General features: G+C 40.7%; 1 protein-coding gene across 1 annotated transcript in view; it reads right to left on the bottom strand.

Annotated features, from left to right (window-relative positions):
• The window catches only part of IMPG1 (interphotoreceptor matrix proteoglycan 1), a 428,352-nt gene that overhangs the window by 187,212 nt on the left and 213,651 nt on the right, over positions 1-27,489 (bottom strand). Inside the window, exons 11-12 of the mRNA XM_073569420.1 lie at positions 14,197-14,279; positions 4,989-5,715 (exon numbers count right to left, since the gene is read on the bottom strand). Coding sequence (XP_073425521.1) covers positions 4,989-5,715; positions 14,197-14,279 — 810 coding nt within the window. The remainder of the gene's footprint in view (positions 1-4,988; positions 5,716-14,196; positions 14,280-27,489) is intronic.

Genomic DNA, 27,489 nt, shown 5'->3' with positions numbered 1-27,489 from the left:
GAGATCCTTCGTTGCTCCCAAGCATGACATCACACTCCCCAGGAGGAAGGTAATGCCACTGTGGCGACCGTACTCCTGGGGGCGACACAAGTGCACTGATGCCCAGCCACTGCTCGATGAATCTGCTGGTACATTGACCCAGACCACTACATTCCCCTCGCACGCTACACGGCCTGAATCTGACCCTGATGAAACTCAGGTTACCCTTCCCATATACAGTTCCATCTTACACGGTGACAAAGAGGAAGCTGCAGATGAAAGTGCAGGTTCGGCCCACCCGCCATCAGACACACCACCGTACTATCAGGGGCCCTGTGCCAGTGCCGTCGCCAACGAGTGGGCCCCCCCTGCTTGCTCAGGATCACAGCACTTGCAAGGTTGAAATACTGTGCAGTGAGATGGAAGATGAGGACGACGAGGAGTCCAGACTAGTACAGGGATTCCCTAGCGAGGAGACTTATTTGATTGCTTTCAATGTTGGGACAGCAATTTTTGGGGAGCACTATACTCTGAAGAATGATAGATGGGGCCCACCATACACTGGAACATTCTAAAGGTGGACATCAGACACTGGAGCAGCATTTACAGGGCCCATTATACACTAGAGCATTAGAAATGGGGCCCATTATGTTTGGAGCATTATTTGGGCCCATAAGACAGTGGAGCTTCATCCATGGGGACCAACATATACTGTAGCATTATGTGGAGCTCATCATATACTGTTTCAAACATTATATGGGACCAATGATTCTGTATGGAGAAATAGATGGGCCTCGTCATGAGATGTAAAAAGTGAAGTATTTTTCATTGTACTATACCGCTATTTTTCTGCCGTATCGGAGCATGATGAGTTGTGGTATGTGTTAAAGGGGCGCTCTTTCCCCCAGGGCACATGAAAACCTGGAGCCAGCCCTACCCCCCCACAACTTTAGCCAAATAACCCCCATTTTTCAGTGCGTAACTTGTATTATGAAGTTAATTAAGGTTGACAAGCTTAAGTAAGAAGAATTGATGCTTTTGGCATTCAAATGGGCACTGTAGGTGTGTTTCCTGTCCTCCTCTCACTGCCGACTTTTATTCCCCATTGACTTACATTGGGTTTCGTGTTTCGGGACGACCCCGACTTTTCCCTATAATCGGCCGATCTTGCTCGACCCGACTTTTGGAAAAGTCGGGTTTCACGAAACGAAACTCGACCCTAAAAAACCAAAAGTCGCTCAACTCTACTAACATGTATAGGAAGCTGGTAAAAAAAGTAAAAAACATATTATTTACATATTATGATTAGTGATGAACTAGTGTGCTTGTTACTCGAGTTTCCCGAGCATGCTCGGGTGTTTTCCGAGTATATTGGGTGTGCCTGTAAATTATGTCTGAGTCCCCGCAACTGCATAATTTGCGGCTACTAGACAGTCTAAATACATATGGGGATTCCCTTACCAACAGGCAATCCCCACCTATATTCAGGCTGTCTAGCAGCCGCAAATCATGCAGCTGCGGGCACTCAGACATAATTTATGAGCACGCCCAAGATACTCAGAGAACACCCGAGCATGCTCGGAAAACTCGAGTAATGAGCACACTCGCTCATCACTAATTATAATATGTATATGATATGTACATGCACATAATATGTACAGTATATAATAATTATATACATATCTATCTACACACACATTACCATGCCACAAAATCATTTCTTAAACTATCAACATGTACAGTACATGGAATTTCTGTTTAAACCATAACACTCGAGACGGGATCGTGTGCCAGCAGGGGCCCTGACCATCTATACTGTAAATCCAAAGAACTAGCTGCTCATATAGATATGAGATAGCAGGAAACTTATTTGCAATCCAAAAGTGAGTGTATAACGTGTTGGTCATCCTGTGTTTCTTGAATAGCACTTTATTACATCTTGATCTATGACTCTCTACTGAAAAATATTTATGAACCTGACGAAGGTCAAAGTCAATGACTGAAAAGTTGTAAACTCAAGTTTTGAAGTGCAAATAAATCTTATACTATCTCATATCTACATGACTGTCAAATTTAAAATGCAGCCCGCTCTGTGGACAGCATGATATAGAGAAAAAGCTAGAAAAGGTTCAGTATACAGTAACTCCTCCTGGTGTTTGTAAGCATGGTCCAGTGGGTGATGCTACTAAATGACTGACAGCTATCTCTGCATGCACCATCTCACAGGTAAGACCATCAATCACTGAGTTAGGACCTCCCACTGGACTCGTATGCATATAAACATCAGGGATTTCAATGAATAAATGCCAGTTTTACTGAAACTTCTCCTTCAACAATGTAAGGCATATTAATCTGATTAGTTTCTCCTGCTCTATAACATATATCCTGCAGATCTGATACCATTTTTCAACATCACTCTTTCCCTTTGAATTAAAAACAACTTAAGTTATTTTTTTGGGTGAGGGATATATCAATCACATGCAGATTTTCAAACTCTTCAGACCATTGTCAATATCTGAGGAGTAATTCTACGATGGTCATTTACACCACACATTAACTTTGATAGAGCCATTATTTTCTTTATGCTTGTAGAATTAAACACTTAATTGCTGTAATGGAGCTTTCTTTCAGACATTATGTACAATTATGCGCAATTATGGCCACAATGGTTATTGGTGGACAAACATCAGGTTTATTCAGTTGTCAGACAACTGCAAGAGTCCAATCCCATTCATACCCCACCTTAATATTGGTTTGATTTAATGAAAATAAGTCTAAAATCTTACTTTCAGAAGTAATACCATGCAAAAAAAATATTTTATTATCTTACTGAAAACAAGTCTTTAACCCATTGTCTCGCTAGGAGATATTTGACATGTCCATGCTTGCAGTACATGGGGCATGTGTTTTTTTCACATGTACCCATGATAACCTATGCTGCTGTGCACATGTCTCTGTTTTTACAAGGACCATGTGCCCTTGTAAATTATATAGAGACTTGTTTATGTTTTTACCAGAAGCATGGATGACCAGGCCCACGGATGACAACTCAATGGGTTTGTGTAAAAGACTTACAGCACACTGATGGCAACCATGCGTCACCCATGTGCTGTACGTGTTTAACATTCCAAAGTGTAGGAGAAGCTTTGTAATTTCTTTTTCTTTTGCCATAGCAGTAAAGCACTGATATCACACTGATGACACGCTGATGCAAAACATTGACACCGGTACAGTTTTTTCAAGTACCGGTTTTATATGGACATGTGAACGGGGCTTAAAGGAAATCTGTCATCAGGGGCTTATCTACAGCATTCTGTAATGCTGTAGATAAGCCCCCGATGTACCGTGAAAGATAAGAAAAAAGAGTTATATTATACTCACCCAGGGGCATTCTGGGTCCGGAGGGAGTTCCGGTCTGGTCCGGTGCCTCCCATCTTACAGCGATGACGTCCTCTTCATTCCTGCCTGTCACGGCTCCTGCGCAGGTGCACTGCTCTGACCTGTTGAGGGCAGAGCAGAGTCCTGCAGTACGCAGGTGCTGGGAGAGGTCCGGCACCTGCGTACTGCAGGATTCTGCTCTGCCCTCAACAGGGCAGAGCAGTGCGCCTGCGCCGGAGCCGTGACAGGCAGGCGTCATCGCTGCAAGATGAGAGGCGCTGGACCCAGACCGTGACTCCCTCCGGACCCGGACCGGACCCGGAACACCCCTGGGTGAGTATAATATAACTCTTTTTTCTTATCTTTCAGGTTACATTGGGGGCTTATCTACAGCATTACAGAATGCTGTAGATAAGCCCCTGATGGTGGTGGCCACAGCTGATAGGCAAAAAAATTGATGGCAGATTCCCTTTAAGGGTGATTCCTGCTCTGGTGGACCCAGTATATCCATCCATTATATGAATGACATTCATTTGAATGGATGGTATGTAATGCTATACTGTCTTTGTTGCAGAGAAAATGTGTGGCTGTGTTCCCCATGCCAGCTTCTTTTTAAGAATAGGTTGCTTTCATGAGACAACACTTTTAAGTTAATAAAATATGACATACGTGGTAAGTTTGGGCACCCCTGGTCAAAATTACTGTTATTGTGAACAGTTAAGCAAGTTGAAGATGAAATGATTTCTAAAAAGGCCTAAAGTTAAAGATGACACATTTCATTTGTATTTTAGGCCAAAAAAATATTTTCATCTTTAACATTTTAAAAATTACAAAAAGGAAAATGGTCCCATGCAAAAGTTTGGGCACCCTGAAAAAGTTTGGTTAGTACCTAGCAGCACTCTCTTTTGAAAGCATCACAGCTTGCAAACGCTTTTTGTAGTCAGCCAGGAGTCTTTCAATTCCTGTTTAAGGGATTTTCCTTTTTGTCATTTTTGAAATATAAAAAATACTATAACTTTAAGCCTTTTAACGATTATTTCATCTTCAACTTGCTTAACTGTTCACGATAACAGTAATTTTGACCAGGGGTGCCCAAACTTTTACATGCCATTGTATAACATGAAGACTAATATGCTTTGATTAACTTTTATAAACCAGCACATGAAAAAGAGGTAGAAATTCTGGCACTGCTACCAATATACAATAAAAAAGTCAAGGAATAACATTTGACATACAAAGATTAACAGGCAACCAGATGTGGCACTGCTCAGCTCAAAAAGGAGACAGCGAATATATAACTTAATGAAGATATAAACAATTGAAAGGAGCAGCGCTAACCACTGTTACATACAAAAAAGCATAAAGTGCTGTTTTTTCACATACCAGTGGCGAGTTCCACTGCTTTCAATTGTTTCCATCTTCATTAAATTATTAATTTTTATATGTATATGATAAATATCTATGAAAACCAAACTGTCTTTATCAGAGTGTTTTTATCATAGAAGGGTTTACAAAGCTGATTATTAATTTTCATTTTTACATTATTATATTAAATTTATTTTCTTCATAGTGCAAACATTTCCCACAATTAAATTAGCTGCCACGATAGAGAGTAATAAAATAATTTATACCTCTCTCCAGAAGACCTTCTGTATAGTATGGTATTGTAGACGCCTGGGAATCTTCAATCGTTTCCAGGATGTGCTCGCTTGGTGGTCTCACAGTCACATCCACCTTCTCAATAACAACATGACCTTGGTCATCTCCTGACACCTCTGTGAGATTTTCGGTTTTGAATACGTCCATTATGGTAGTATATACAAATGCATTGGTAGTTGCTAGACTCTCTTCTTTCCCTTTGAAGAGATCATCTATCACTGGAACAACAGCATCAGGTGTAATAGTCGAGAAGGCTAGAATAAGATTGTTTGTCTCCACAGATGGGGGTAAATATTCAACCCTTGTATTAGGTGTTTTTTCGGTGTCTAGAGCATTATTTTCGAGCATTGCTTCCAGTTCATCTTGACTTTCTTTGACTTGTGGTGTATTGAAAGGCACGGTAAAATTCCCATTGACTTTATTGCTAATGTCTTGAATGATTTCTTCCGATGCTTGGGTTTTAATTTCGGCATTCACGTCAAGATGATATAAAGTAGGCGAAGTTTCATATTCCTCTATATAAGATGTGGTCATATATGTACCTTGCGTAGGTTCAGTTGGCGCTGTCGCTGCATTCTCATTTGTAATGGTCACTTTGTGTGGTCTGAATGTGGTGGCTGTGAAGCCATAGCCTGCTGTCTGGAGCACAATTTCTGCACTCGGATTGTCAATTGGAACGTCGGGAATTAAAATGTTATCCTTAGAAAAGGCAAAAAGACTATTAAATATATTGTCAACATTCAAAATAATATATCATCCACACTATATACTGCTTACATTTTAATAGTGTAAATGTGCAGATACAAGGTTACCTTACAGCTTGGAATATTCCAGATCTATGTTGTGATTTTATTTGATCTAATTTCTTTTCAATAATCAAATGTCCCTGAGGCTTTAAAAATAATTTATAACTATAGATGGCTTTAGTTTTAGGACACAGCTGGCTTAAAATAGACAAGAACTTAGTTTCTGATTATTTTAAAATATAGTTCTTTCAGACTAAGATATTCATGTAGGAAATGATTGCTCGACAGGTGTTTTGCTTACTGGAGGTTAATGGACTCAAAGAAGTGGATACATCTTCAACTAGACTGTATAAAAATCAGGTATGGACTTGGGTGACTTGGGGAAATAAATTGATTTGTCCCGGAACTGCCTTTCAAATGTTAACATCATTCTCAATAACGTGGTACCAGTTTCTTTTTGGCTAAGCAGTTCTTATGAATGGACCACATTGTCGTATATTGGCTAAGCCAAGGTGTAAAAGAGGAAAACTTAAAAAAGTTTTACTGCGAATATTTTCATTTTGTACTTTTGAAATTGAGTTTCTTTATAAGGGCAGATGCACACAACAGTATAAAAAAAACATTGAGTGTTGCATCCAATTGTCATGCGTGTACAATCCGTATACAATCCATATTTTTACTCAGCAGTTATTAATAATTTATAAGACTATTTCCAGTCTCCTTTGTTCCAGAATTGAATAGTTCATATCATACAGTATGTATCTGTGGTTTGCCATCCCGATATATTTACCTTTTAAAAGTTGAAATAAATGTGAAGTTTTTCTTTTTTTTTTTTCGCTGAAGGATTTTGTCTTTCCTGGAGAATGTCCTTGAAAATTGGATGCTATAGGCCACGTTCACACGTTCAGTATTTGATTAGTATTTTACATCAGTATTTGTAATAAAAAATCAGGAGTAGGTAAAAAATACAGAAGTGGTGATGTGTTCCTATTAAACTTTTCCACTGATTGTTCCACTCTTGATTTTGGCTTACAGATACTTATGTAAAATACTGATTAAACACTGAACATGTGAATATGGCTATCCTGTGGCTCCAAATGGCATCCAATTTATGTGCCACACCCAGGAAAACTATTCATGATGTGATCTTTTTTCACATGCAGATTCAGTCAGTGAAAAAAAAAGTTAATCTGCACTACCCCTTTGAATAACATTGGTCTGACTGCTGTCTGTTTCTTTTTTTAATATTGTCGTGTGCACGAGCCCTGAGACAACGTTCCCACATTCAGTATTTGGTCAGTATTTTACACCAGTATTTGTAAAGGCCCCGCCTCACATAGCAAGATCGCTAATGTGTCACGATTTTGTGACGCAACAGCAATCTTGCTGCATGTGACACGCAGCAGCGACCGGCCCCCCCGTTGGATATCGCTGATCGTGCAGGAATGCCCTGGGCCATTTTTTTGTCATCGGCGTCCCGCTGGCCAGCACGCATCGCTGTGTTTGATCGCTGGATCGTTGCTGCGTTGCTGAAGAGATTTGCCTGTTTGGAAGCTTACTAGCGATCATTTAGTGATGCACCAGCGATCCTTACCAGGTCATATCGTTGTCGGGAACGCTGGTGCGTCGCAAAGTGAAACGAGACCCTAAGCTAAAATCAGGAGTGGGCGAAAAATCCAGAACTGGTGATGTGTTTCTATTATACTTTTCCTCGGATTGTTCCTCCCTTGATTTGAGTTTATGACCAATGAAGCCACATAGGCATCATGAAAGTCGGTGCCAATCCAACCATTGACTCCTATGTGGCGTCATGACTTTAAAGCCCCCCCTGCGGGTCAGGTGACCAGGGTCACTGAAAGGTCACCCGACCCGCAGATACAGGGGGCTTTGTACTTCATCACAGGGGGCGTGGCTTTGCCCCCACGTGGCTATGATAGCTCTGATTGGCTGTTAAAAGTGCAATAGTAATATTTCATCAATGAAAATTGATGAAATTTTACAATGCAGCCATGTCCGATGCGGCAGTAGCATCGGACATGGCTGGAGACCGTAATCCGACCCCCCCACGACTCACGGGGCCAATCGGCCCCTGATCCCGACTGACGGCGGCAATGTGCCGCCACCGTCATCATCTGCTCCCCTCCCCCTTCTCTCCGCTCCCCCCACCTTCCGACTCCCTCACCCTCCTGGTACCTCCGATTTCCCGCTCTGGCTCCCGGGGTCCCGCTGTCCTGTTCCATGGGCGCCGCCATCTTGGAAAATGGTGGGCGCATGCGCAGTGCGCCCGCCGGCTGCAGATTCCATTCATTCATTTTGATCACTGTGATAAACTCTCACAGTGATCAAAATAGAATGAAAAGTAAATAAACCCCCCGTTTATCACCCCCATAGGCAGGAACAAATAACAAAATAAAGAAATTGTTTTTATTTTTCCATTAATGTTAGGGTTGGAAATAGGGCTAGGGTTAGGGTTGGGGCTAGGGTTAGGGTTAGAATTAGGGTTAGGGTTGGAAATAGGGTTAGGGTTGGAATTAGGGTTAGGGTTAGAGTGGAATTAGGGTTAGGGTTGGAATTAGGGTTAGGGTTAGAATTAGGTTTAGGGTTGGAATTAGGGTTAGGGTTGGAATTAGGGTTAACATTAGGGTTAGGGATGTGTTGGGGTTAGGATTGGGATTAGGGTTAGGCTTGTGGTTAGGGTTATGGTTAGGGTTGTGATTAGGGATGTATTGGGGTTAGGGTTATGGTTAGGGTTGGGATTAGTGTTAGGGATGTGTTGGGGTTAGGGCTGTGGTTAGGGGTATGTTGGGGTTAGGGTTGGAGTTAGAATTGAGAGCTTTCCACTGTTTAGGCACATCAGGGGGTCTCCAAACGTGACATGGTGCAACCAATGGTTCCAGCCAATTTTGCATTCAAAAAGTCAAACGGTGCTCCCTCCCTTCCAAGCCCCAACATGTGCCCAAACAGGGGTTTACCCCAACATATGGGGTATCAGCGTACTCAGGAAAAATTACACAACAACTTTGGAAGTCTAATTTCTCCTGTTATCCTTGGGAAAATAAAAAAATGGGGGCTAAAAAATTATTTTTGTGGAAAAAAAAGGATTTTTTTTATTTTCACCTCTCTGCGTTATAAACTTCTGTGAAGCACTTGGGGGTTCAAAGTGCTCACCAGACATCTAGATAAGTTCCTTGGAAGGTCTTGTTTCCCGAATGGGGTCACTTGTGGGGGGTTTCTACTGTTTAGGCACATCAGGGGCTCTGCAAACGTAACGATGACCGCAGACCTTTCCATCAAAGTCTGCATGTCACTAATTCCATTCCGAGCCCTTACGTGTGCCCAAACAATGGTTCCTCCCATATATGGGGTACCAGCGTACTCAGGACAAACTGGACAACAACTTTTGGGGTCCAATTTCTCCTGTTACTCTTGTAAAAATAAAAATTAGCGAGCTAAAAAATAATTTTGTTGAGGAAAAAAATGATTTTTTATTTTCACAGCTTTGCGTTATAAAAATCTGTGAAGCACTTGTGGGTTCAAAGTGCTCACCACACATCTAGATAAGTTCCTTGGGGGGTCTAGTTTCCAAAATGGGGTCACTTGTGGGGGTTTCCACAGTTTAGGTACATTAGGGGCTCTGCAAATGTAACATGACACCCGCAGACCATTCCAGAAAAGTCAGCATTTCATAATGTCACTATTTCCCTTCCGAGCCCCGACGTGTTCCCAAACAGTGGTTCCCCGCACATATGGGGTACCAGCGTACTCAGGACAAACTGGACAACAACTTTTGTTGTCCAATTTCTCCAGTTAGCCATGTAAAAATAAAAAATAGCGTGCTAAAAAATCATTTTTGAGGAAAAAAAATGATTTTTTATTTTCACTGCTCTGCGTTATAAACTTTTGTGAAGCACTTGGGGGTTCAAAGTGCTCACCACACATCTAGATAAGTTCCATAAGGGGTCACTTGTGGGGGGTTTCACTGTTTAGGCACACTCCTAGGGCTCTCCAAACGCGACATGGTGTCCGATAACGATTGGAGCTAATTTTCCATTCAAAAAGTCAAATAACGCTCCTTCCCTTCCAGACTCTGCCATGCGCCCAAACAGTGGTTTATGACCACATATGAGGTATCGGTGTACTCAGGAGAAATTGCCCAACAAATTTTAGGATCCATTTTATGCTGTTGCCCATGTGAAAATGAAAAAACTGAGGCTAAAAGAAAATTTTTGTAAAAAGAAAGTACTTTCTTTTTTACGGATCAATTTGTGAAGCACCTGGGGGTTCAAAGTGATCACTATGCATCTAAATAAGTTCCTTGGGGGGTCTAGTTTCCAAAATGGGGTCATTTGTTGGGAAGCTCCAATGTTTAGGCACACAAGGACTCTCCAAACGCGACATGGCAACCGCTAAATATTCCAGCATATTTTCCATTCAAAAAGTCAAATGGCTCTCCTTCCCTTCTGAGCCCTGCCGTGCACCCAAACAGTGGTTTATGACCACATATGAGGTATCGGTGTACTCAGGAGAGATTGCCCAACAAATTTTAGGATACATTTTATGCTGTTGCCCATGTGAAAATGAAAAAACTGAGGCTAAAAGAAAATTTTTGTAAAAAAAAAGTACTTTCTTTTTTATGGATCAATTTGTGAAGCACCTGGGGGTTCACAGTGATCACTATGCATCTAAATAAGTTCCTTGGGGGGGTCTAGTTTCCAAAATGGGGTCATTTGTTGGGAAGCTCCAATGTTTAGGCACACAAGGACTCTCCAAACGCGACATGGCAACCGCTAAATATTCCAGCATATTTTCCATTCAAAAAGTCAAATGGCTCTCCTTCCCTTCTGAGCCCTGCCGTGCACCCAAACAGTGGTTTATGACCACATATGAGGTATCGGTGTACTCAGGAGAGATTGCCCAACAAATTTTAGGATCCATTTTATCCTGTTGCCCATGTGAAAATGAAAAAATTGATGCTAAAAAAAATTTTTGTTGGAAAAATTAAAATGTCCATTTTTTCCTTCCACGTTGCTTTAGTTCCTGTGAAACACCTGAAGTGTTAATAGTCTTCTTGAATGTAGTTTTGAGCAGCTTGAGGGGTGCAGTTTTTAGAATGGTGTCAATTTTGGGTATTTTCTGCCATATAGATACCCAATGTGAGGTGGTCCCTAAAAAAAATGGTTTTGTAAATTTTGTTGTAAAAATGAGAAATCGCTGGTCAACTTTTAACCCTTATAACTTCCTAGCAAAAAAAAATTTTGCTTACAAAATTGTGCTGATGTAAAGTAGACATGTGGAAAATGTTATTTAGTAACTATTTTGTGTCACTCTCTGGTTTAACAGAATAAAAATTCAAAATTTGAAAATTGCGAAATTTTCTAAATTTTCGCCAAATTTCTGATTTTTTCACAAATAAACGCAAAAATTATTGACCTAAATTTACCACTAACATGAAGCCTAATATGTCACGAAAAAACAGTCTCAGAATCGCTAGGATTAGGGATGGGCGAATCCTGAAATACTCGGAATCGCTAGACTCTAACGAGTCCGACTCGGAAACTCGCTACTCGTTGCGAGTCTAGCGAGTCCAATCTTAATGAATGGGGATGCGAGTATTGCAGCGATTCCTGTGCTGCCATTTTTTTTGTTCCGCTTACTTCCCGCATGTGGCTGTGCACACCATGCAGAAAGTAAGCTGAACAATTGCGGTTGGTACCCACGGTCCGGAGGAGAGAAGACTGTCCTCCGGGCTTTGGGCACCATATCCCTGTAAAAAATAGAATTTAAAAATAAAAAATATTGTTATTCTTACCCTCCAACGTCCCGCGCAGCCTTCCCGCCTCTCCACGCATCCGTTCCCAGTAGTCCTTTGTGAAAATGCCCGCGATGGCGTCCGTTCTCGCGGGATCGCGAAGTCTCGCGGTCATTCGCGCGACGTCATCGCGGGCTTTTTCGCAAAGGACTACTGGGAACGGATGCGTGGAGAGGCGGGAAGGCTGCGCGGGACGTCGGAGGGTAAGAATAACAATATTTTTTATTTTTTTTACATTTTATCTTTTACTACTGACGCTGCATAGGCAGCCTCAGTAGTAAAAAGTTGGTCACACTTGTCAAACACTATGTTTGACAAGTGTGACCAACCTGTCAATCAGTTCTCCAAGCGATGCTACAGATCTCTTGGAAAATGCTAGCATTTGCATTGGACTCGTTACTGTGCGAGTAATCGCTTGGAAACTCGCAGAGTACCGACTCCTGCGAGTCCCCTACTACTCGCAGAGTAACGAGTCCTAACCAGTAGATTCGCCCATCCCTAGCTAGGATGCATTGAAGCGTTCCAGAGTTATTACCTCATAAAGGGACACTGGTCAGAATTGCAAAAAATGGCCTGGTCATTAAGGTCAAAATAGGCTTGGTCATGAAGGGGTTAATGTAAGATACTGAGCAACTACTGAACGTGTGAACATGGCTTCAGTCAGACTAGTTTTACACAGACTGATTACTAGGACAATCAGACTATTGTATAAATCGGAAGCGTTTTGTGCTAGTCATTGACACCACACAATTTTTTTTAGGCGAGAATTGTTTCTACTTCATCTTCCTCATATATTATTTTGATAACCTTATAAAATAAACATTTCCAGATGGCTATAATGGAGTTGTGTGTAAGTTACTTTATTTGTGGTATAATGTTTTTTGTGAAAGTCTTAGCGCAGTCCTGACATATCACAAAATAAACGGGGTCAGTGTCGCTTCTTGGACTTATATAAAATAGATCAAGATCATTATGTTAGTGTGAACATAATTTAATTTATTTGAATGGTTGGGTATGCAAAATAGTGTGGAGGACACTGGTTCTACACTCTTGCTAGCTGAGGAGACTCCAGCATGGTAACTACATGTGATATTCACATGTCTTAACAGAACATATGAACTGGATAGAAGCAAATTCTGTTATCCATAATCAAACATTCATCTTTGTTGTAGTTTTATGCTCAAAACACAGGAATAGATATAAGAGGTTTGGTTCAAAAACTGCCTGATTGATTTTAGCCTTAAATGAGCACTCTCATGAAAGTTTTAATCCTCTTAATATTGCAATCATCTTATTAAATAGCACTGTGTACTTACAATTGCTCGTTTTGCCTTTCTACCTAGCTATTTCTTCTCTTTTCTCTGCTCTATGTAGAAACAGGAAGGCTCTTGTCCCTGCATTTATCATTTCCCACTTCAATTCCTGACCCAGCGGCACCCTCTTCCCACTACCAGGGACTATTGCAGTGATTTATGAATCATACGAGTAAAATTGACCTCCTTCTTCTACTTAGAGGTCACAAGGATTCAGCTACTCAGTTTTTAATCACGTTGTTATGACTGCCAAAGCACATTTACACAGGTAACATACAGACGAGAGAGACAAATACCTAAACCTGACAGGGTCCTGTTCAGACTAGGTAAAGCCCTTCTCTGACCCTTAAATAACACAATGGGGCCCACACTGAACGGCAGCTTACCCTGAATGTCCTTAGCAGCTCTTAGGGTCGCTAGCATAGCAGTTCCTTAAGGAATAAAGGAATAACACACAAAACAACTGCAACCAACACAAGCTACAGCCAAATGAATGAATCCAGCAAAGTCTATCACCAAAAGGAAACATCAGCAGGGGAAGGTATTTAAAGCTGCACCCCAAAAGTGATAGGACAGACAAACAGTAAATGAAGAACACCTATGTTAAGCTAGACAAACTGCAGCCAGAATAGCAGGACCCAAACACCCATAGAAAAAGTGTGTCTCCTGTGGTTAGGCGAAAAGAGAAGCTGACCACAATACACAAGCTCAAGGGATCAAATCCAGGAGAATGACACACGTGATGTCATAGACCTAATGGAAAAGAGAAGAATTAGCTGTGCAGAAAGGCAAAATGAGTACAGTAATTGTAAGTACACAGTGCTATATAAAATGATGACTGCAATATTTATAGAGGATAAAAATTTTGATGTGAGTGCTTCCTTAAATTTAACCTATCAGAGCATTTTTAGATATGGCAGTAGCAGTGTGGCTAAATAGGCACTTACCTCCCACCAATAAAAATGATAGTTTTTTTTTATAAATTCAATGGGACAGTCATGGGACAGAAATCTAGCACATTATCCATATAAGCACATGTCTAAATTAAGCAGGAGATGCACTGGAAAGAAGGCAGTTCACTTGAAGTTTTTTAATATGAGTATTCACAGCCTGGTTTGCATATGACTTCTACACCATATCTCTCATGACTGGCACACCTCTACTAAAAATATATTGATTTTATTGGGAGACAAGCGCCTCTACAGCCATACCAGTTTTTCCATTATGTAAAAACATGCTCACAGGTTCTCTTTAGGGTTCAGGACTTGTACATAACTTTTTATTATTATACACTCTTCGATCATGGACTTACCAATTCAGGCTTCATTTTGGAAGTTACAACCATGATTGGAGGATGAGTGTCACTTTCAACATGATCAAAAGGCATATCAGGGTCTATGAAAAAAGCAGGTTTAAAATTGAAAAAACATTTTATTAAACATTTGAATCCAACTACTCAAACTTTTCAGTAACACTTACAAATTCCATATTTAGAGGATTTTTAGTAAGAAATATAATATACAGTATGTGTGGATAAAAGTTAAAATGTAGTGAACCTATCCCACCCAGGTTTCTAAGTTGACTGAGAGAAAATTGATCTTTTCTGCTGCATTATTGGCAGGATAATCATGAAATGGGAGTTACGAACAATGCTCATTCGTGATTATCTTGCAATGTAAATGCCCCTTAAAGGGAACCTGTCACCAGTTTTTTTCCTTTATAAACTATGTTTATCACCTTTAAGACCATAAGAATAGAGCTCCTGTAACTTCTTTATATCCTCCAACGTGCCCCTGCATATCTCAGAAAAAGTGTTTTATACTTGTCCCGTGCTGTATGTAAATTGCGCGGTCCAGTCCAATGGATTGTGGTCAGCGCCACCCTGATCCCATCAAATACTGTCTCGTGCCTTTGCAGTGAAATCACTGGCTGCTCAAGTGGGCACAGTGAATTTGGAGAACTTTGGCACTGCGTAGGTGCGAGACTTCGGGCACTACGTGAATGTCGGAGAGATGTCATCCACTTACATGCAGTTACAAGAAGTGTCATTTGAAGGGACCGAAGCCATGCTGATAACAATCTAGAAAAACCCATGGGACTGGACTTCGCAATTTACATACAGTGCAGGACAAATATAAAATACTTTTTCTGAGGTATGCAGGAGCACGTCTGAGGATGTAAAGGGGTTGCAGGAACTCCATTCTTATGATCTTAAAGGTGATGGGCATAGTTTATAAGCGAAAAAACTGGTGACAGGTTCCCTTTACGTTAGAGCTTGGATATTTTTCCTGTCGGAGCCTTTATCCACCAAGTTCTGTAGTTATATTGAGATTTTTGAGTAGTTTGTTTGTATATTTGCTTTTAGTTAGAGTTTACAGTAGTTTTAGTTTATGTAGAATGCTGATCTAGCCAACACATTACTTTTGCTCTTATCTTGTTTGACATTATAAAGTTTGGATTTTTGATAAAGTCAAAACGGCCAAGACCTCAGTTCTTGTACCATTTTTTCTGACGTCAGTGATTGGCTGAAACAGTCACTCTTTTAAACTAGAAATATATAGCATTATTTTGCTTTTACATAACAGGTAGATGAATGCATTTATTTATGTACTGAATTTTCTGTGTTTTCATTTGCTATTTACAGCACTCTTTGTGCGGAAAGAGTCATAAAAAGTTATAGCACTGGCACTTCTTGCATAGGAACAAATACAATCCTATGATCTATGAACATTTTATCTACTAATAAATTCTGATTGAAATATGGTTTGAAAGGCTGCAATTCATTTTGTCTGTTCAACAGACTATAGATCAGCAAAATCTTCTTTATACAGTATGATAACTGTTTAGATGGGAAAAACAAATGGATAACTTCCAGCAGTCAACCTCATTCAAAATAAATAGTTTCCTACTGGGCCAAAATATAAACATCTTGATTTTATGGGCTGTTGAATCTTTTTAGATTTACTGTTCTTTAGCTGAAAAAAAATGATAAATATATAATATTAGTTTTTTTTATATTATCAATCATTATTATTAATAGAGATGATCAAATCTATTGAAATTTAAATGTGCCCAATTTTTCCCTAAACTTCAAAATGCAAAGAATCACAATGATAATAGAAAAAATCCGGCTCAACAGGACTGGATTTTCCTTTTCTTTTTATTTTTCAAATGAAAATATAGTGCATACAAAAGAAAAATTTACATGGTCGACATGACCCGGTTGACGAGTTTCGAGCTGGAATCAAGTTTTATGAAGAATTGCAATGCTGCAAAGCCTCCAATTGCTTTGAGAAAATGTGAGTAACACTCAGGTCTCCTAGGACTGTATCCAACCGCATTCAAGCTTAATCCAAACAACCTAATTTCAAAGTGATTCCTTTAAACAAAAATCAGCCACCTTCCCCAAAATTATGTGTTAACAAATACAAAGTATGTACATGCTCAAAAGGCCAGCATGTTTTGTAATATAAAAAGCAATTATTGCCTCCTTCCCAAAAAAGATTGAACAAGCTATAGAAAAACTCAGGAGTGTCACTTATGACAAGCAAGCACACTATCATTGACTGACGCTGATTTCAGATATACTTTTTGCTTTAAAATATTGCAATGCTGCTTTATAGTGCATTAAGAATAAAGTAAAAATGGGTCGTCATTCACATGCTATAGATGCCAACACACCATAACACTGATCAATCACACTGAGTCTGGCACTGTTGCTGTGTAATGTAGGAAATCGGATGCAGCGACACAGATACACAGAGCAAGGGTTAACGGGGCAACAGTGGTTTGATTTAATAATTACAGGGAGAAATCTCCTCGCAGGGAGCAACAGGGGGTTAAATCAGATTTAAGCTAAGAATCACAAAAGAACTGAGTTAGGGTACCGTTACACCTAGCGATGCACCAGCGATCCCGACCAGCGATATGATGCGTTAAGGATCGCTGGTGCATCGCTAGGTGGTCGCTAGTGAGCTGCCACTCAGGCAGATCTTACCAGCGACATCGCAGGGGACGGGGATCGCTACTTACCTGTCAGACGCGGCGATCCTGCGTTCTCCCACCCGGCTCCACGGGTCGCTCATCTCTCCACAGGAAGCGCCGCAGGAAGTGGCCGACGAGGAATGGTCCAGGAGCTTCTCGCGCGATCAGCGATAACCAGTGGGGGAGCCGGTCGGAGGTAAGTATCACATGCAGCGATATCGCTAGCAATATCGCTGCAACGTCACAAAATCGGTGACTTTACAGCGATATTGCTAGCGATATCGCAGTGTGTAATGGGGGCTTAACTGTATCCAACAGTTTACGAGTATTTCCATTCCACTTATCGTGAGTCTGACGCTTGTCACATGTTCAGGGGTGAAAGCTGGATTCCGGCTGAGACCGGTGCTGAAATCTTCAGGCTTCTCCGCCTAACAGATTATTATTTCTTTTATTTTTTCAGATTTTGGATATGTTTACTGGTATTACTTTTTTATACTAACTTTTTTTGCATAGATTGGTATGTATCTTGGGGGTAAAAGTTGTTATTCTATATAGCTGCCTTGGTTATGTGGTTTATCTGATAAGTCCCGTTAGAACTATGATATTGATAGTAGGTAATTAATAATTTCTATTATATCTTACTGGCTAGATGTTATTACCCCCAGCTATATTTATAGCACTAACTTATTTACATTATGATTACTATATTTTTTCTGCAGCAGAGATAATGTTAATCATCTTCCTATTATAGGAATTTATAATGTGTTCATGTACATTTGTCTTTATGGCACAGATGCCATGCACGTGTGCTTTGCTAGAAATATGGCGCTGTGGGTGAGGACGCGCTGCCATGGTGATGTTGAGTGATGATGTGGTTCCTCCCTCCCATCATTCATAGCACGCGCTGCCTCGTTCCGTCTTAGGGCGAGACACCCCTATTATAGGATCTCATTATGCACCAATGTGTAGTCTTTGGAGGCACAGATGCGCCCTGCACGTGCGCTGTATCTGACTCATGGCGCTGCGGGTAAGGATGCGCCATCATGGTGATGCTGGGCGATGATGCACGTCCTCCCTCCCATCATGCATGGCGCGCCGACCCGCTCATCATGGGGCAGGACATCACGTCAGGAAGCGTGCCGATTCGCTGAAGGATCCACACCTTCCCCATTTAAACCCCATGCCCTCACATTTTAAACACGCCTCCTGACGAAACCGAGGACGGTGAAATGCGCGTCTGGGTTCTAGCGAGTCTCACGGGCACCCCTGCACAATACCAGGACTATGATGCAATGTATTTACCTCTTTATTTATGGTTCCTAATAACTATTTGCTGCCTTGCATATGCTAGCATAGGGTATTTAGATGGTCTTGCTATTATAATACAGTGATATTCACACCCAGACCGGACTACTTCCTGTCCTTAAGATTCAACAATATTAGTACTAGGTTCTCTTATCATCTGTTTGATTTACTATCAAGACCATTTACGTTATTATTTTGGACACCTTCATGACATTTGTCACTTTTTGTCATCAGTATTTTTTACCACTATGCTTATAGTGTTCAACATTACTTCCCTGGCATAGTGCAGTTCTGGCCCACGAGATGCTTTTTTTCTGTCTGGCACTTCATTCACCAACTTTGATTGTGCCGTTATCTTTTAGTTGCTATATTTGTCATCTACTTCACTTTAATACTTGTGTACTGTCTAATTAATAATTATATGTGCAATAAAATCATTATCACTGATATGTACCTTTCTATTTTCGTGGCTTATTCTTTAGCACATTATCAATCATATTTGGTATTATAATACAATAAGAATTACATTATATATTTTCTAGTTTTTTGGTGAAACATTCTGCCAGAGAGGTTTTATCTGGTTGGCAGCGGATTTTTTATAGGTTTATGACTAACAGATTAGTCTTTCCTCTTCTGGCGGCAACGTTGAGCCCCTAGTCCATCATACTGCTCTGCAACCCGGAGTTTTCACAACAATCTCCCATTTGGCACACTCTGCAATCGAGAGTCTTGCACAACAATCTCCAGCTCAACGTGCTCTGCAATCGGGAGTCTCACACAATGATTTCCTGCTCGGTTTTCTCTGCACTCGTGTCCCCTCATTACCTCTTTCTTCTCCCCAGCGGGAACTTTGTCCCTCTTCCCACTAAAAACTTCTGGTCCCTGCTACATTTATCACATCCCCTCTCTGCAGGTCTTGGGTGCTCTCCATTCTCAATTTCCTCCCCCCCTGCAACAATGGGCATGGCCCCAGCAGTTTTGGACCTGGTGCTCTGTCAGTACCTGCAGCCCAGCCTTCTTCTTTATAGCTGCTAGAACTTCTCTTTGTCTCTCTTTCCACACACCAATTGAATTTCTTTAATAGTTACAGACTACTACTCTCATCTTCTTCACTGGTGCAGTTACACAGCATAGTAAATGTAATCTGTCACTGGGTTTTTGCTACCTCATCTGAGAGCAGCATTATATATAGTAGGAAAAGAGACCATGATTACAATGATGTATAACTTATTTTACTGAATGTAACAGTTGTGACACAATTAGCATTTTTAGGTGTAGCATGTAGTAGAGTTCATAAAACTAACCCTGCCCACACCAATGTTTACTATATACATTGTCTATTGACAGTGAACTGCTTTTCCGAGATGAGGCAGAGTCGCACCAGTGCTCATGTGAGGACCAATCCTGACACTGATCATCTCCTTGTGATAAAACATTCATTATATTGAAAGAACATCACACAGCCTACTAAGTGACATATCACCTATATCAGTATCTCAGCCCCTACCTCATGCTGTCCTCAGATTACACAGCAAAAACCTGCTGACAGATTCCCTTTAATGTTTAGAGTATTTGTTCAATGTTTTAGGACTTTCTATTTGTACTTTTGTTAGTAAGCTGTGAGTCCTGATAGCATCTAACCATCTCAAATTACTCTAAAATAACTACTTCAGTTCCTACCTAGGCTTTTATACAGTCTATGATAGTCCCTCCTAAATGGCTACACTATACCATGTTATGTGATAGCTGTAAGGTATTAGGGGAAACTTGCACAATTAAGTCTAAGATCATGTGAGCCCGCTTTCATTGATGTAACCTTCTGGATTGGTGGCAGGCATTTTTTTGTATTGCCCAAATCAAATCATAAATTGTTCAAATTCACCAGAACCTGAAAATTACATGAAATTAGACTCAAATTTGATTAACATTGAATTCACATGGTTTGGAAAGTTAGTTAATGGCATATGAGCAGAAAAAGCGTTGGTAACCATGACAAAATCTGGTAGCTCTGGTTGAATTAAAGGGGACCTGTCACCAGAAAAAACAATATTAAGCTGCAGATATGGGGTGAATCTGCAGGTTAATAGCGTTATTAACCTGCCTGGCACCCGTACCTAGCCGAATGTTCAGGGAGAAAATTAGCATTCTGGTTTCAGTCATGGGGAGATGCCAGTTCAGTCACCATTAAGGCTAGTTTCACATTTGCATTTGGAGGCGAAGCGTTGGGCTGTGGATGCTCGCCGTGAAGCTCTGCCCCCTGCCATGCCTCCTTCAGTCAGCTCCGCCTATGGGCCCATGCCGCTGCATGCGGCCTGCATACCCTATCTTTGGCATTGGGTACACAGGCCATGCGCAGGTATGCGTTTGCCGCCGCATGCGTTGTTTTGACGGTACGGTGACCACACCAAAATGCAACACGTTGCCGCACTGTCAAAATGATGCATGCGGTGGCAAACGCATACCTGCGCACAGCCTGCATACCCAATGCTAAAGATAGGGTGCGCAGTCTGCATGCAGCGGCATGCGCCCATAGGCGGAGCTGACCGGAGGAGGTGCGGCAGGGGGCAGAGCTTCATGGCGAGCGTCCACAGCCCAACGCTCGCCTCCAAATGCAAATGTGAAACTAGCCTAAGAGTCTACAGAATGGCATCTGTAACCGTATCCCCGGCCCTGACTGACACTGGCTCAGCGTTAGAGTCTGCTGTCAGTCAGTGAAGGGGGCGGTTACAGCCGCTGCTCTGTGTATTTACTGAATCCGGAATGCTGTGGAGGGATAAAGTTAATTTTCTCCCCGAAGCATATGGCTAAGTGCGGGCGCCAGATAGGTTAGTAAAGCTATTAATCTGCAGATTTACTACATATCTGCAGCTTAATAGTGTTTTTTCTGATGACAGGTTCCCTTTAAGACCCCATGAATTGCAGTAATGCTTGAGTCAAGAAAAGTAATAATCTTACTCTTTTGAGCTGATGTGATGTGAGGGTACATGTTTTAACATAAAAGTTGTCATTTTTGTACCTATTCACAAAATTTCACATTACTGCCTTATTTACGGCATTTTGATCGCTTTGAATTGAATGTCGGCCATTGGTGCGCTATGATTGACAGTTGTTATTGTTTGTCATCCTCTTAAAGTACATAAATGTGATAATGTGGAATTATGTTTCAATGCTAAAGCTCTCCACAAGGATGGTATCAAAAGTATGCAGTGGTCACATGAATTCTTTATCCTGGACTATTAAAATAATGGAAGCAATAGTTACGGACAATTTATAGCTCTTAATTGCTTTTCATTGAAAACCTATTTGCAATAAATGTCACATATTCATTCCATAAGCAATGGATAATGACTTAAATCTGTCATGTTTTCGTCATGCCAACTATTTTCAGACAAGCATGCTGGTTTATTGCACAAGGACTACTAATGGATATTTTTATTAAAAGAAATATCGCTCTTGAAAGTGAGTAATTGTAAAGTAATTACACTAAATATAGAAAAATATGTAATCTCTGCATATTTGAGGTCATGCATATGTACAATGAATATGTACATGCTTACCAGTAAACTAAATGCTCACACAAATTTGAGATTTATAGTATATAAGTAAGAAAGTATTTTTAAAGGTTCAAAGCAAATATTTATGACCTGTAAAACACAAAATTTCACCATTTCATAATTATATAATTTAGCTTCACTTAACTCTTTGACACCAAAAGAAGTGGTCTTGCATTAGATTGCAATATATTTTTATCGTTTGAAAATTACTCTTATTGTGGTACAAAAAATAACTCATAAATGTCAATTGTAGAGGCAATATTAGCATACGAAGGGTAGATGGCACAGCACCCACCTATACTTTAGAGATGATCTTTTAAAAATGAAGTCATATGAGCATTATGTACTATTTTTAGTTATGTGTAAATCTGTATTCCAAGCAAAAGATCCGGTTTTAACAGGTGATTGGAAATAACAGACAATTTATTTAGAAATAAATTACAATTAAAAGAAATAAAGATACGACGTATAAGGCATGCATGGGACCCATATATATTGGAGAGAGGGTTCTCCCCTGTTTCAAAAGAGAGCAGTATTTAAAGGGAATCTGCCAGTAGGATAATCTCTTCTAATCCATATATATTGGCACGCAGGTCATAATAAGCTGAATAATAATAATAATAAATGTTATTTCTATAGTGCTGACATATTCCGCAGCACTTTACATTTCAGAGGGGACTTGTACAGACAATATACATTACAGCATAACAATAATCACATAGATCATAACAGATACCAAGAGGAATGAGGGCCCTGCTCGCAAGCTTACAATCTATGAGGAAAAAAGGGGAGACACGAAAGGTGGGTTGTAACAGTTGCCCTGATTGTATGGACCAGCCATAATGTTAAGTGTGTAACAGTACGGATGCAGAGGGCTAATGGATGCATAAAGCATGTGGGAACATGATGCGGGGTACCTGGCTATGGTAAAAAACTTTTGGCTGTGCCACATAGGGATAGATTAGGATAATGTGTTGAGGCAGTAGGCCAGTCTGAATAAATGCGTTTTCAGGGCACGCTTAAAATCGTGGGGATTGGGGACTAATCGTACTGACCTGGGAAGTGCATTCCAAAGAATTGGCGCAGCACGTGTATTGTCTTGAAGACGGGAGTGGGAGGTTCTGATTATTGAGGATGAATAAATGAAACCTTGCTATCTGCAATTTGGTGCTTATTTCAGAGATAGCCATGTTTTTCTTATATGTAAATGAGATGTTCCAGGCTATGAGATGTTCACTCTACATGAGAAGCTGCCTCCTGAGCTTATTTTAAATGAGAGGAGGAGTTACCAGTATGAGACGTAACTAATACAGTAGAACTGAACCTTGTCTCATAACAACCATGTTAACAGCTGCAGCTCTCACAGCTCTGTTTTTTTGCAAAATAGTTGCAACAATGACTGCCCATGAAATGGAATATGAAGCCCTGAGAGGAATTTGAAGATGTGTCACTTATAGGGATGAGCAGACCCGTGGAAGTTCGGCTCTGGTATCCGACCCAAACTTTGTTCAAACTTCGGTTCGGGTATGAAAACTGTACCCAAACTTGAATCAGAACTCAAACCCCATTGAAAATTATGGAGACTCAAACTTTTGACCGGGAAAATTCTCTCTCATCTCACTTCACCCAAAACTCTGAACATTGCAATGGACTTCCGTGAGAAGTCTGTGATCAAGCGTTTTTAAGTTTGGGTTTGCTCATCTCTAGTTACTTATAATCCTAAACACCACTACAGTGAGATCAGGAGAGCAGAGAGCGGCCATTATTATATCACACTGGTAATGATCCCTACTATTAAAAACCAGGGGAAGAGTCTTGAGGAGATCATTTGCATATTCCCAGTGCCTTCTGGGAAAAGTGAAGAGTCTCCGCGAGCTCAACGATCACTGGGTTTTGGCGGTTGCAGCTGAAAAGAGGAAATCAGAAAACCAGGGGAAGAGTCTTGAGGAGATCATTTGCATATTCCCAGTGCCTTCTGGGATAAGTGAAGAGTCTCCGCGAGCTCAACGATCACTGGGTTTTGGCGGTTGCAGCTGAAAAGAGGAAATCGGAAAAACCGCGCGCCGAAATTTGGCTCATCTTTCATCGTTTTTAAGAAATCTCAAGATGGAAGAGGCCAGGAGCCATTTGGTGAGCTGCATTTCTTGCTACATGTTCACAGATTTACCAGTGGAAAAGCCAAACTTCACATGCCACAAATGCAAGCTTGTGTCCCTGTTGGAGGAAAAGTTGCAAAATCTCGAAGAGAGGTTAGCTACGTTGAAGATCATTAAGGAAGGTGAAGAGTTCTTGGACAGAGCAGAATTATCTCTTCATGTTACAGAAAGAGAAGAAATTCGAAGTACACCTGAAGAAACAGAGGAATGGAGACATGTGACCCAGAGAAGCAGGAGGATCAGGAGGCAGTCAGCACCCATACTGCTCAGAAACCAGTACCAGGCTCTCACGCAGGAAAACGATTAAGAAATACATCAGGATAAGACTTTGCCAACAAACAGCAACCTTGTACGCCTTCAGAGTCCTCCTGGATGGAGAAAGAAAAATGTTGTGAAGAAGAAACGGAGAGTGGTGGTCATGGGGGATTCCCTGCTGAGAGGAACAGAGGCCGCTATCTGCAGACCGGATATAACTACAAGAGAAATGTGCTGTCTTCCAGGTGCAAAAATTAAAGATGTGTCTGACAGGATATCAGGACTCTTCAGACCTACAGATGACTACCCATTCCTGCTACTACATGTGGGGACAAATGACACCGCAAGAAACGACCTGGAAATCATCTGCAGAGACTTTGAAGACTTAGGCAAGAAAGTGAAAGAACTGGGAGCGCAGGTGGTCTTCTCTTCCATCCTCCCAGTGGATGGCCATGGAACAAGGAGGTGGAATAAGATTCTGCAGGTGAACAACTGGCTACGTCGATGGTGCCGTCAGCAAGGATTTGGATTTCTGGATCACGGAGTGAACTACTTATACGATGGACTACTTGCTAGAGATGGGGTGCACCTTACGAAGACTGGAAAGCATGTATTTGGAAGTCACCTTGCTACACTTGTAAGGAGAGCTTTAAACTAGAACAACATGGGAAGGGAAGCAAAAGACCAGAAAAAGCCATACACCTGACAAATGCTATTGAGAACTCTGCTATTAGAAGTGGAAAGGAAGAACAAAGACGAAAGAATCTAATTAATAAAAATATTGGAGAAAGAGAAACCAATCACAAACTAAAATGTTTCTATACTAATGCACAAAGCATGGGCAACAAACAAGGAGAATTGGAACTACTAACACAGGAACAGAAATATGATGTAATTGGAATCACTGAAACTTGGTGGGACAATACACATGATTGGAATACAAGACTAGAAGGATACAACTTATTTGCAAGAAACAGACTTGATAAACGAGGAGGGGGTGTCGCATTGTATGTTCGAAATGCGTATATCTGCACAGAGATTGAAGCTTCAGAGACTGGGAGTTCTGTGGAAACTGTTTGGGTAAGAATACAAGGACAGAACAATGGAAAGGACACCATTGTAGGCATTTACTACAGGCCGCCTGTGCAAGCCGAATATATAGATGAACTCTTTATGCATCAGATGGCCAAGTTCTCCAAAAAATATGACATAGTTGTCATGGGAGATTTCAACTATCCAGACATTTGTTGGGAATCTCTCTCAGGCAAAACTAACAGGTCAAGGAAATTCTTATCCTCTCTTGCTGACAACTTTATCTTCCAAAAGGTAAGGGAGAAAACAAGGGGAACTGCTACCTTGGATCTAATCCTTATAAACAGGGAGGAAATGGTTGAGGAGGTAAAAGTGGCTGGGACCCTAGGAGGTAGCGACCATGCTATTTTAGAATTTTGGATTACTAGAGGTGGAAGACCTGTGAAGACTCAGACGTCAAGGTTAGATTTCAGAAAGGCAGATTTTAAGGGATTCAGAAAGAGAATTGGAGGGATCCAATGGCTGGATATCCTTAAAGACAAAAATGTCCAGGAAGGATGGGAAATCTTGAAAAATGAAATTCTCAAAGCACAGTTGTTAACAATTCCGAAAAGAGGGAAGAATAGGAAGCATTTAAGGAAACCAGGATGGATGAACACAGAACTTAAGCACATGCTAAAAAGGAAGAAAAAAATGTTTATAAAATGGAAAGAGGGAGGCATATCTAAAGAAGAATATAATGCTGTCTGCAGAACCTGCAGGGCACAAATCAGATTAGCTAAAGCTGAAAATGAACTGAGGCTTGCAAGAGATGTCAAAAGCAATAATAAAGGATTTTGGGGATATGTCAAAAGTAAAAGAAAAGTCAAAGATGCTATAGGATTTTTACAGGATGAAAATGATGAAATGGTAAGACAGGATGTTGAGAAGGCTGAACTTTTAAATTCCTATTTTGCATCTGTTTTCTCTCAGAAAGGAAATGCAACATCAACTGTTATTCACTGTCCTATTAAGGGAATAGAAGAATCCAGGATATCTATAAACAGAAAGATAGTGAGGAAACACTTAGCTAACCTAAATGAATTCAAGTCTCCAGGTCCAGATGAATTACACCCCAGAGTACTGAAGGAGATAGCAGAAGAAATTTTTGAACCCCTCTCCATAATCTTTGAAAATTCTTGGAGAACAGGAGAAGTGCCAGAAGACTGGAGAAGAGCAAATGTTGTTCCTATCTTCAAAAAGGGGAAGAAGGTGGACCCAGGCAACTATAGGCCGGTGAGTCTGACTTCTATACCAGGAAAGATCTTTGAACAAATTATTAAACAACATGTATGTCAATACCTGGATAAGAATGAAGTGATTAAACAGAGTCAGCATGGGTTTCTAACTAATAAGTCATGTCAGACTAACTTAATTTCCTTCTATGACGGTATCACTGATTGGGTGGATCAAGGAAATGCTGTAGATATAGTATATCTTGACTTCAGCAAAGCATTTGACAAAGTATCTCATACAATCCTTATTGAAAAAATGACTAAGTATGGAATGGACAAGGCAACTGTTAGGTGGATTCATAACTGGCTTAGTGATCGGACCCAAAGAGTGGTCGTAAATGGCTGTACATCCAGTTGGAAGAATGTCTCAAGTGGGGTACCACAGGGCTCTGTCCTGGGCCCTGTATTGTTCAACATCTTTATCAACGATTTAGATGAAGGAATTGAGGGTAAACTGATTAAATTTGCTGATGACACAAAGCTAGGAGGGATAGCTAATACTAGAGAAGAGAGAGAGAGGATTCAAAAAGATTTAAATAAACTGGAGAAGTGGGCAGCAACTAACAGAATGGTTTTTAACAGGGAGAAATGCAAAGTACTACATCTGGGCAATAAAAATGAAAAAAGCATATATAGAATGGGAGGAATAGGGCTAAGTGACAGCACATGTGAAAAAGACTTGGGTATACTAATAGATCACAGACTGAATATGAGTCAACAGTGTGATGCAGCAGCAAAAAAGGCAAATGCAATTCTAGGATGTATTAACAGAAGCATACAGTCTAGATCACGTGAAGTCATTATTTCCCTCTACTCCTCTTTGGTCAGACCTCATCTGGAATATTGTGTCCAGTTTTGGGCACCACATTTTAAAAAAGACATCAACAAACTGGAGCAAGTTCAGAAAAGAGCGACCAGAATGGTGACCGGTCTGCAAACCCTGTCTTATGAGGAAAGGTTGCAGGATTTGGGAATGTTTAGTTTGCAAAAGAGAAGACTGAGAGGAGACTTAATAGCTGTCTACAAATATCTAAAGGGCTGTCAC

The sequence above is a fragment of the Dendrobates tinctorius genome, unplaced genomic scaffold, assembly GCF_039654945.1.
Source record: "Dendrobates tinctorius isolate UK_male_01 unplaced genomic scaffold, ASM3965494v1 ptg000024l, whole genome shotgun sequence".
Taxonomy (NCBI): Eukaryota; Metazoa; Chordata; class Amphibia; order Anura; family Dendrobatidae; genus Dendrobates; species Dendrobates tinctorius.
The sequence above is the reverse complement of the archived record's forward strand: the minus strand, read 5'-3'. Positions and strand labels throughout refer to the sequence as shown.